Source organism: Stegostoma tigrinum, chromosome 20 (assembly GCF_030684315.1).
Source record: "Stegostoma tigrinum isolate sSteTig4 chromosome 20, sSteTig4.hap1, whole genome shotgun sequence".
Taxonomy (NCBI): Eukaryota; Metazoa; Chordata; class Chondrichthyes; order Orectolobiformes; family Stegostomatidae; genus Stegostoma; species Stegostoma tigrinum.
Genome location: NC_081373.1, coordinates 37,115,049 through 37,127,574, shown reverse-complemented (window position 1 = coordinate 37,127,574; position 12,526 = coordinate 37,115,049). Strand labels below are relative to the sequence as shown.

Here is a 12,526-nt window from a genome sequence, read left to right as displayed (position 1 = left end):
ATTTACCGCAAGTACTTTGTGCAACAGGCTCCAATGTTTTGTCAAGCCAATAGGTTTGTATTTCCAGTAAAACTACAGAATTTTTAATTCATGTCAATATGCATTCTATATTTATAAAAAGTCTCATTTAAACGTATAACTCTAATTGATGTGGTGCTAATTTCTTTTAAAAGATATTTATTAGGAAGAGGAAAGTGCACACCTTACTCTTTTCTTGTTGAAGTTCGATTTGAATGTCAGTCAGTTTGGCCCTGAGCTCTTCATTGGCTGCTTGCAAAGCAGCTAAGGCATCAGGCTTGTCTCCCTTAGCTCGACCGCCAGCACCCTTCTTTGACATTGTGTGTTGCTATGTTCTGGAGGGCAAAAACCCAGACAGAGAACTCTCCGTTCCAAACCTGGAGACTTCTCTTTCCCTTGCTTTTCATCTACATTTTCACTTCCACCTTGAAAAGACAGAAAAATAGGGCATGTTAGGTTTCATCTATTCAATGGAGCTCTCAGCTTCAAAATTGAATTTGACTGGATCAGCAGTTCTCGCTGGCAAATGCAGGCACAGTATTATTCAAGACAATAATGCTGAGGTATGACAAAATGAGATTTTCCTAATAATAATTCTGCAAACAGCTGAAGTAAGTGTTTTCAAAATTATTACTTCTACCTGCCCAATGCTTTAAAAATACAACTTAAAACAACAGGGCTTATGGCTTCAAATGTTGTATCAATGTGCAGTTTAAAATCCAGCCATTGTTAATGTTGAAACATGGCAGCACACTGAAATTGTGTTGAGCATGTATAGTGAATGTTTGTCGACACAGTCACATTACAGTGTGTGGATTTTTATAGAGGTTCCTCTGCTTATTTATTGCAAGGGCAACAAAATGTCTAGGCAAATGTTAATTTCCAAGGATTTTGAATCTCTTTGGCTTGATGAGCAGACAAATCTCAGTAGATAAAATGCAACCTCCATTTGAACTGGAAAAGATGCCAGATTCAATCACAGACGTATGATTTGGTTCAAATAATGATGTCGGAAATATGGGTTTACAAGCTTCAGTCTCATTTAAATTCTACTTTCTGAAACAAATGATGACAGGTTTTGCATTGGCTCCAGTACAGTAATTCAAACGGAGAGCGTAAATATTAAAGTCACACTTGACTCTGTTGATCCATGTTCAATATGTCTGCCTCAACATTCACACACCTGTTTTCCCAAAGCAATATATTCATTTAATGGTGTGAAAGTCATACTGGTTTCTCACTGAAACCTGTTTAAATGTCTAGGCAGAGTTTTCACCAAATGTGCACCCGAGTTACATCAGACAGTGGGAAATGCCTGAAGAAATCACTCCATTGCTCAGTAAGAAAGTGCACGATTTATACAATCAGTGGGTGGTTGGTTAGTGCATTTGGCTAGATTATGATGTAGAGTGATGCTAATACAGTGGGTTTAATCCCCATGTCAACTTTGGTTGCTCACATGGAGGCCTCAACTTGCCCCACACTTGCGGAGGACAGCACCACCAGAGAGATTCTTTGGTTACAGAGATGTATTGTCCTTTGTGGATTATAATTTATAACTTACAACTCCTTAGCTGTGTGCTTCCTCAGGGGTTCTCCATCTGTGGCCATAACAATCAGTGCAAAATCCATGTATGTATGCAGACTGGGCTTCCAAGAAAATGATTAGTTGTTAGGCATATGACAGGCAGATCACTTGGGATCAAGGACTCCGGGGGCAGATGTCCCACCTATGCTCACCTACTGGCATATCATCCAAGACCTGGGATCATCGCTGGATTCCAAGATAAAGCTGAGGGATGGTGGAAGAGGGTGTCACAGATGAGGAGAAGGAGGACTGTGGAGAAGAAAGGACATTGGGAAGGGCAGGGAGGGCTCTCATAAGTACCCTTTAGGCATTGCTGGGTTAATCAGTTAGCCACTGAATGCTTTGAATGCTGGGCCACTCCTGGGAGCCTATAAAAAACTCTGTAAGGATGTATTTGATAAGCTTTCCACATGGCAAAGCCCTTGCCACTCACTGGGCTATCACAAGCAGTGGCTGGGTGAGACCATTAAGTGGATAAAGTGGGCATTAACTGCCCCCTTAAAGGCAGCACCTGTGAAGAAAAAAGTCAGAGTTAATGTTTCGGAAGGTGAAACTTCCTCTGAATTAGATGTGGAGACTAATGCAACTGAAATATATCTGAAGAAACTCTTGATCTATGTACCATATTTCTGGCAAATAATGGCATTTCTTAAGTTTATACCAAATATTGTACACTTGCAATCCCCTAGTCTAATAAAATGGACAAGTAAGTACTTTGTAATATTAGAAGAAGGGGAAGTGATGGCCAAATGGTAATACCACTGGGCCTTAACCCAGAGAACCAGATAATACTTTGGGGATTTGGGTTGAAATCCTGCTACGGCAGATGGTAAAATTTGAATTGAGTTTAAAAAAATATTAGAATTAAGAGTTTAATGACAATCATTGTCAATTATCAGGGGAAAAACCCCAACCCATCTGGTTCACTAATGTCCTCTAGGGAACTGCAATGTGGTTGTCTCCTAACTCAGTTAGGGATGAGCAATAAATGCTGACCAAGCTAGTGATGCCCTCAGCCTGTGAATGAATAAAAAAAAGCTTCAACTATTTATAAGAAGGGCTTCATTACAGAACCTAGGGAGGACAAATCCCTTCTCATCATATCTTCCACCTTCACTTCACTCAGAAATATACGTGTATGTCTATCAGAGTCTTGCTCACAGTACTGGAGAAGCCCATGACTGAAAAATTGACACATTTTACTCCTTGTATGGAGGAGGAAGAATTTTATCACAGTCATTTGTTATGAAGACTGGTAGCATTAGATCCAGACATGTTAAAGAAACAGTCAAAAAAATAAATTGACAGAAAACAAACTTTGACATTTCCTAGGTAGAGTGCTCACTGGAGTAGGAATCCAAACCTCCAGGCTAATGTTCTGGGGACTAGCATTTGAATCTCACTCAGGCAGATGGTGAAACCTGAACGCAATAAAATCTGGAGTCAAAGACTAGCTTAATGGCAAGCACGTAAACACTATTGATTGTCAGAAAAAAAAATCACTAATGTTCTTTGTGGAAGGAAAGGGCCATTAAGAAAAATAAGCGTGAGACAAACAATGTTAAAAAGATAAGCTTAAAGGCTTTGTGCCTTAATGCACAGAGCATCTGCAATAAAATGGATGAACTAATCGTGCAGATAGATGTAGAGAGGTACGATATAATTGGGATTACAGAGACATGGCTGCAGGGTGACCAGGGATGGGAACTGAATGTGCCAGGGTATTCAGTATTTAGGAAGGACAGGCAAAAAAGGAAAAGGTGGTGGAATGGCATTGCTGTTTAAAGAGGAAATTAACACAATAATGAGAAAGGGTATTAGCTCTGACAATGTGGAGTCTGAATGGGTAGAGTTGAGAAATACCAAGGGGTTAAAAACATTAGTGGGTGTCATATGTAGACCCCCAAACTGTAGTGGTGATGTTGGGAATGGCATTAAACACGAAGTTAGAGATGCATGTGATAAACGAATATTGGTGATCACGGATCATTTTGAATTGCACGTAGATTGGGCAAAACAAATTAGTCACAATACTGTAGAGGAGGAATTCCTGGAGTCTACACAGGATGGTTTTCTTGACCAACATGTGGAAGAACCAACTAGACAGCAGGGCATCTTAGACTGGGTGCTGTGTAATGAGAAGGGAATCATTGCCAATCTAGCTGAGAGAGACCCCTTGGGGATGAGCAACTTTAACGTAATAGAACTTTTTAACAAGATGGAGACAGTGAGGTAGTGGATTCAGAGACTGTGGCATTGAATCTTAATACAGGAAACTATGAAAATATGAGGCAAGAGTTGACCTTGACAGATTGGGAAGAGTTACTCAAAGAGATGACAATGGATAGGCAATGGCAAACATCCAGAGAACGCATTGGGGAGCTGCAATAGCTTTTTATTTCTGTCTGTCACAAAAGCAAAATGGGTAAGAGGGCCAATCCATGGCTTACAAAGGAAATTAGAAATAGTATTGATCCAAGGAAGAAGTATACAGATTGGCCAAGAAAAATAATCAACCTGCAGTTTAGAATTCAGCAAAGGGGGACCAAGGTATTGATTAAGAAGGAAAAAATACAGTACAAAAGTAAGCTTGCAGGGAACATAAAGACAGACACTACGAGTTTCTTTAGGCACGTGAAGAGGAAGAGATTGGTGAAGGCAAATGTAGGTCTCCTATAGACAGAAATGGGGGAATGTATAACAGGGGATAAAGAAATGGTTCATCAACTGAATACATGCTTCAGTTCTGTCTTTACAATAGAGGATACAAATCAGATTCCAGGAAGGTTGGAGAGTGCAATATTTAAATGAGAGGAAAGAATTGAGGGAGATCAATATTAGTAGAAATATGGTGCTGGGAAAATTGATGGGATTGAAAGTAGGGCCTCAATCTACATCCCAGAGTATTTAAGGAAGTAGCTCTAGGAACAGTGGATGAACTGGTGGTCATCTTTCAGGGTTCTATAGACTGTGAAACAGTCCCTGCAGATTGGAGGGTAGCTAATATCACTCCCAGATTCAAAAAGGGAGGTAGAGAAAAAACAGGGAATTATGGACCAGTGAGCCTTACATTAGTAGTGGAGAAAATTCTCAAATCCATTATCGAGGATTTTATAGTGGAGCATTCAGAAAGCAGTAGCAGGATCAGACAGAGTCAGCATGGATTTTATGAAGGAGAAATCATACTTGACAAATCTGTTGGAATTCTATGAAGATGTAACTGGTAGAGTTGACAAGAGGGAGCCAATTGATGTGGTAAATTTGGACTTTCAGAAAGCGTTCGACAAAGTCCTGCATAAGAGATTATCATGCAAGCTTAAAGTGCTTGGGTTTGAGGGAAGTGTATTGAGTTGGATAGAAAACTGGTTGGTACAGAGGAAACAAAGAATAGAAATTAATGGGTCCTTTTCAAATTGGCAGGCAGTAACTAGTGGGGTGCCACAGGGATCAGTGTTGGGATTCCAGCTATATCAATGAACTGCATGAGGAAACAAGATGTAGTATCTCAGAGTTTGCAGATGATACCAAATTGGGTGAGAGGGTGAACTGTGATGAGGATGCTGAGATCCTTCAACATGATTTGGACAGGTTGGGCGAATGGGCAAATCAATGGCAGATGCAGTATTATTTGGATAAATGTGAGGTTATTCACATTGGATGCAAAAACAAAGTGGCATATTACTGCCTGAATGGCTGTAATTTGGGACAGGGGAGCGTGCAGTGGGACCTGAGTGTCCTTGTGCACCAGTCACTGAAGGTAAGCATGCAGGTGCAGCAGGCGGTAAAGAAGGCAAATGGTATGTTGGCCTTCATTGTGAGAGGTTTTGAGTACAGGAGCAGCAATGTGTTATTGCAGTTATACAGGATACATAACAAGAATATCGTGTGCGGTTTTGGTCTCCTTTTCTGACGAGTGATGCTCTTGTTCTCAAGGGAGTGCATTGAAGGTTTACCAGGCTGTTTCCATGAATGGCGAGACTGGCATATGAAGAGAGATTGACTAGGTTAGGATTGTATTCACTGCAGTTCTGATGAATGACGGGGGTGGGGGGTGGTGTGGATCTCAGAGATTTAACATTCTGACAGAACTAAACAGGGTAGATGCAGCGAGGATGTTCCCAATGGTGTGTGTGACCAGAACCACGGCTCAAAGTTCAAAGATTCAAAGTAGGACAGAGGTGAGGAGATATTTCTTCACCAACAGAGTAGTGACTCTGTGGAATTCATTACCACAAGAAGTGGTTGATGCCAAAACATTTAATGTATTCAAGAAGAGGCTAGATTATAGCATTTACGTGAATGGGATCAAAGGGTATGGGGACAAAGCAGGAATACGCCAGAGTTGGACTATCAGCTATGATTATGCTGAATGGCAGAGTGGGCTCCAAGGGCTGAATGGCCTTCTCCTGCTCCTATCTTCCATGTTTCAATGAAATCTGGCATCCCAACCTGGCTGGCCTGACCTGGCCGATGTATGGCTCCAGACCTAGAACAATGTGGTTGACTCTTAACTTCCTCTGAAAAGGCTCAGCAAGGCACTTAGTTGTGTCAAACCACTACAGATTTGAAAGAAAGGATTGAAACCAGAAGACCACTTTACATTGACCATGGCACTGATAACAACGAAGTACAGGAAACAATGCCCTGCCAACTTTACAAAGTCCTCCTTTCCAAAATCTAGGGGCTTGTGCCAACATTGGGGGAGCTGTCCCACAGACTAGTCCAGAAATATTTGATATTGTCTATAAGTCTGATTCCATGAGCACAACGATTTAGCAGTCACGCCATCACCATCTGGATTATGTTAAGACCCACCGGCAGGATAGGCCCAGCAGAGGTGGTATACAATCAGTCACGGACAAATCAACTTCCTGTTTATTATTATCTCCTGACCTCTGCCTGTACCTGAGTTGAAGTACTCCTGATATTGAACAATCCTCTCTTCAAGGAAGTACTAAAGGTGGCAAGGCCACAGACACACTCTGGGTGGAGGGATTCAATGACCATCTTCAAAAGTGACTCAGCAATGCCACTACTGATAAAGCTGCAGATGATGAAGGCCCCAGCAAGGGGGAATAATTACTTGGCATTGTCCTCACCATTCTTCCTGGCACAGATGAACCTCTTCGACAGCACTGCATAGAGTGACCACCACAAAGTAGTCATGGAGACAAAGTCCAATCTTGACATTAGAATAATTCTCCATTGTGTTATGCAGCATTAGCTTGGTGATAAATAGGACAGACATCTAACAGATCTAGCAACTCAAGACTGAGCATCCATGAATGATTGTGGAGCATCTGCAAGAGAAAAATTGTACTCAACCACAACATTCAATCTCATGGCCTGACCTATCCCCCATTCTACCATCACTATCAAGCTGGAGGATCAGCCCTGGTTCAATGAAGACTCCAGGCAGGAATACCAAGTACAGTACCAAATATACCTAAAAGTGAGGTGTCAACCTGGTGAATTAACAACACAGGATTACTTGTGTGTTCAATAGCATAAGCAGCAAGTTATAGACAGTGCTAAACAATCCCATAACCAATGGATCAGACCGAAGTTCTGGAGCCTTGCTACATCAAGTCATGAGTGTTGGTGGTACACAATTAAACAATTCACTAAAGGAGAATGGTGCACAAACATTCCTATCCTTAAATGATGGAGGAGCCCAACATATCAGTGTAAACGGCAAGGCTAAAGCATTCACAGCAATCTTCAGCCAAAAGTCCAAAGCGGATTACCCATTTCAACCTTCTTCACTTCCACAGCATCGGAGGTAACAGACTTCAACCACTTCTATACACCCCATGTGAAATCAAGAAATGGATGGAGCCACTGGATACTGCAAACGCAGCAGCAGTACTAAAGGTTGGTGCTCCGGAATTAGTGAAATAAAAACAATAAAATTACATCATGTTATATGAACACACAAATGTAACTATTGGAGCTCAAAGCTGCAGGTTTGAGACGATGGCCTAGTGGTATTATCACTGGGTTACCATTTTGGGTCCAGTGACCCTTCCTCAGAACTGAGCAAAGGTCACTGGACCCGGAACAGTAATTCTGTTTTCTCCTTCACAGATGCTGCCAGACCCGTTGAACATTTCCAGCAACTTTGTTTTTGTTCCTGATTTACAGCATCTGCAGTTCTTTTGGTTTTTGTTTGGTGTTATCACTGGACTGTAAATCCAAAGAACCAGTTAATGTTCTGGGATCCTGGGTTTAAATCCTGCCACTGCAGGTGGTGGTGGTGGAATTTGAATTCAATAAATATCAGGAATTAAGGGTTTAATGATGACTGTGAATCCATTATCAATTGTTGGAAAATTCTATCTGGTTCAATAATGTCCTTCAGGGAAGGAAACTGCCATCCTTACCAGGTCTGGCCTACATGTGATTCCAGACCCCAACAATGTGGTTGACTCTTAACTGCCCTCTAGGCAATTAGGGATGGGCAACAAGTGCTGCTCAGCCTGCGACGCTTTCATCCAATGAATGAATAAAGAAAACAGCCAATGCTGTCTCTTAACCATGCATAGCCTCAACTCTCGTAAAGCACCAGGGAGCAGCACCTCACCAAGACTATTGAAAGGGATCTCAAGCACTGACAGGTTAGTTAGTGATGGGTTTGTTTTGCCTGATGCTGCTACAACTGCATCTGTGCTTGGTGCTTTCTCCAGCAGTGGCTTGGTTGGAGAATGAATGCTTAGCCCAGCGTGCGTCCCAGTCCTTGATAGCAGAATCTCAGCTCTCCGGTGAACTCCCACATGCACAACCCTTGCTTTTTGCCCTGTGAGGGGCTAGTTGTGGATCCACAGGTAACTCATTCATTGCTTATGATATATACTTCATTAAAGATAGGACTGCTTAAATATTGCTGCCATATAATCCCAATATGTACAGATACAGGTGATTTGATTTGCCACTGAATTATCCAAGGAAACACTATGCCTTGCACGTATACAAAGATGGGAAGGAGTGAAACACTCAAAAAATATAAACGAGTCAATTAAATTAAAAGAACAAAATGATACAAAAGAATGGAGCATTGGGCTGAGGCAGTTTTTTCACACAGGAATGTAGATGTGGCACCTTAATTAAAACATGATTAGGAATAAGGAGGAATCAGTTTCCTGGTTCAAGACAATGCAAGGGGGTAGCTTTAGCCAAAATCATTTGACCGTCAAGGACACTACATATCTAAAGTGTAAAAAACATGTCTTTATATTGTCACAGCTACAGTGATAACAGCTTCGAGAGTGGGAAATATGCAGTGTCAGGGATTACTTGGACTAAGCAAGGACAGGGCTTTGTGTCCATGTTATCCCTATTAATGAACAATGAAATCATGCTTGCAAGTCAATAAAATGCATGAGCAAAGTTGAGTATTCTTGTATTATGAAAGGTGAACAAAGAAAAGTGGTCCAATCAATGTCCATAGTGTCCATGAAGAGGAAGCACAGGAGAACATAGAACATAGAACAGTACAGCACAGTACAGGCCCTTCGGCCCATGACATTGTGCCAACCTATTATTCTACTATGATCAAACTACCCTACATACCCTACATTTTACTATCATCCATGAGCCTATCCCAGAGTCAATTAAATGTCTCTAAAGTATCTGACTCCACTACCACTGCCAGCAATGCATTCCACACATCCACCAGTCTCTGTGTTAAGAACCTTCCTCTGACATCTCCCCTATACCTTCATCCAATCACCTTAAAATTATGCCCCCTCATAGTAGTCATTTCCAGCCTGGGAAAACGTGTCTGGCTATCCACTCTATCTATGCCTCTCATCATTTTGTATACCTCTATCAAGTCAACTCTCGTCCTTCTTTGCTCCCTCAACCTTTCCTCATAAGACCTGACCTTCAGTCCAGGCAGCATCCTGGTAAACCTCCTGTGCACCCTCTCTAAAGCTTCCACAACCTTCCTATAATGAGATGACCAGAACTGAACACAATATTCTAAATGTGGTCTACAGACCTGCAACATAACTTCACAGCTCTTAAACTCAATTCCCCTGCCAATGAAAGCCAATGAACTTAAACAGATGCTTGGAGTGTCATAAGTCATGGGGGGCAATGTGATGAAAATCAAGTCACACTCTCACAGAGTCATCACAAATGTGAAAATTTGATTACCCCATCAAACTCCTCACTTCTACATAACTGTCTCGTTCAGATTAAAAGAGTATGCACACAGGCTTTTTTCATAAACATAAAAAAAACTGAGTCTTGTAATCAACTGTTTATAATCAATGGTAAGCAAGAAATGTTAATTGTTAATGTGGAACTTTTCCCACAGGATGGCAGACCAGCATTTATTGCCCTTCCCAATTTGTCCAGAGGGCAGTTAAAAATCAACCTGTAGGTCTGGAGTCACTTGCAGGCCAGGCCAGGTAAGAATGGCAGGGATTCCTTTCCTAAAGGATATCAGTGAACCAGATGGGTTTTTCCTGACAATTAATTCATGGTCATCATTACAGTCTCAATTCCAAATTTTTACTGAATTCAAATTCCACCATTTGCAGTGGCAGGTCCCCAGAACATCGCCTGAGTCTCTGGCATTAACAGTCCAGCTCTAATACCATCAGACCGTCATTGCCCCAAATTTATAACACAAGCTCTGTACTTTTTAAAAAAATGTTTATATCAATCCAAACAGACACAGAAAGAGACATGTGTATTGTGGGTGGGAATGGTAAAACAAGTCAGTGAAGCACAAACCTGGCATCAGTCCAGATCACAAATATCAATGATAACACAGAGTGGAGCTGCAGGAACACAGCAGGGCCCCATTCAGAAACCCCCCCATTTCTGAAAAACAACCCAAAACATCAACTTTCCTGCTCCCATGATGCTGCCTGGCCTGCCGTGTTCCTCCAGCTCCTCACTGTGTTATTTCTGACTCCAGCATCGACAGTTCTCACTATCGCTGACAAATATGAATGAATTGCTTTTCTTTTTGGCTTTCTTATGACCCTTCCAATTATTTGCTAATGCCACAAGGCTGTGGATATACCAATTTTCAGTGTTTCATTCAATGGCTTAGGATTTGTCTTTTCAGTGTCTTTTCATTTTATTCCCTGTTTTTTTTCTTTTAACAAGGGAATTTTCAGCAAAGACAGACAGTTTACATAGGAAATCATGAGATTTTCTGCTATTCTCGATACCAAAGGGAGAGAAAAAGATTTAGCTGCTTTCCCTTTGGGCTAGAAGCTTCTGCTTCTAACAGCTTATAGTTTCCTGCACAGCAACTAATCACATGATTGCTACTGTGCTGAGCCTTCTTGAACTCACAACTGATTCCAATTGAGAAACCAATCAAAAGCTGTCACTGAGCAGCACTGAGTTGAACCCACCCCAGCTGTGCCATTATGCTTAGATTACAGATATAACTCACAATGTGTTCGAGTAACTTGTTTTTGAAACTGCATGTATCTTCTCACAATGTTTCCTTTGTTATCTTTCCCAATTTTAATCCAAAGTCCAAAAATAAATGGTTTTTCTTAAGTAAGAGGATGAGCCAAGTACTTAGGACAGAGGTGTGGGTACTACTTAGTACAATCTTTGACCCAAGAGCAATTATATAGCTCTCAATTATACTTTGTAAATGATTGTTTACATATTGCAATGCATCAAGTCTTACTAGTGCATTTTGGTCACAGCCTCAAACGTGGGCCAATGTCAAATAATTGAATATTAAAGTTTACCAAAAAGAAAACTGAGTACTTGCACAAAGCCAGTCATACATCAGCACAAGCAGTTCACAATACACAATACTCCAAACAATGCACTGTTTCAATAGCTGAGCTGATGTATTCTTGTTATTCCACCACGACCTGCTCAGTTTGTGGGTATCTGAAAGGAGAAAAGTACAGGATAAGGCTATGCAGCCAGGATGAGAAAAAGCAAGGAGGTATATGCATACACCATCTGAAGCTTGTAAATCAGAAAACCATGTGGGATGGAGAACTAACAGGATGTCTAAAAGATTAGATGTAAGAAAGCCACCATCTTCACTGCCCATGGTCCCCATCTTGGGCTATGTCCCAATATTAGTTCCTGCTGACTCTTGCAAGACAGCGACATCTGCCAGTGAGTTTGATATAATCATCTGGGTGTTTTGGCTGTCATGGTTGAATATCTAGTAATATGTGCACCTTGAGAATATGGATATGAGGCTTTCAGCAGTGCCAAGTGTGTGAGGATTAAGGCTATAAACATTGATAGAAGTTGTGATTGATCAAGATTATTGGGAGTAAGTGATTGAGGTGCAGTTCACAGATCAGTGTGAGAGGCTAGTGGTGGTAAATGAATTCACCCAGCTTGGCCACACATGAAAGGCCATTGAACTTCTTGCAGCCTCATTCAACTCCATAGCTTTGGGCCACCACTTTGTTCTCACATTATCTGGAATGCCTCCTAGCTCTCTTTCTGTTTGGAACACAAATTATTTGCACCTCCTCCATTAGACCCCAAAGTGCAGCATCTGAGCATTTTGGAGAATATTCTTTCCTATATTTAATGCATGGCTGGTACAAGCACTTTCGGTAAAGCCCCAGCCTCAATGCACCTCTCACAAAAATGGTGGAAGCCAGTTACAAACAGAGCAGGCTAGCTTCAAGTCATACTAGCCTGGCATGGTTTGGGGCCCTCTGCTATAGGGCACAAGTCACTCAAGGGCATGCTTAGTGCCAGTTATATGTTGCAATCAGGGCATGATGGGATAGCACGATGCTTGTGCACTTCCAGCATCACATTGAACTGCTGCAGAATAATTGTTCATCATCAGCAGTGTGTGTACTTGCAGAGCCCTCATAATGGGACTGAACAGATATTAACTGTTTTTTGTTTACAGTCATGAAACAGGACGAATAACAACTTGTTCCTGTTACTCAAAAA

At 41.4% G+C, this 12,526-nt stretch overlaps 1 protein-coding gene across 11 annotated transcripts in view; it reads right to left on the bottom strand.

Annotated features, from left to right (window-relative positions):
* jakmip3 (Janus kinase and microtubule interacting protein 3) overlaps positions 1-12,526 on the bottom strand; it is a 351,944-nt gene that overhangs the window by 261,065 nt on the left and 78,353 nt on the right. For all 11 annotated transcript variants that reach the window (XM_048551237.2, XM_048551238.2, XM_048551240.2 and 8 more), the window contains exon 2: positions 203-443. In XM_048551237.2, coding sequence (XP_048407194.1) covers positions 203-337 — 135 coding nt within the window. In that variant the 5' untranslated portion in view covers positions 338-443. The remainder of the gene's footprint in view (positions 1-202; positions 444-12,526) is intronic.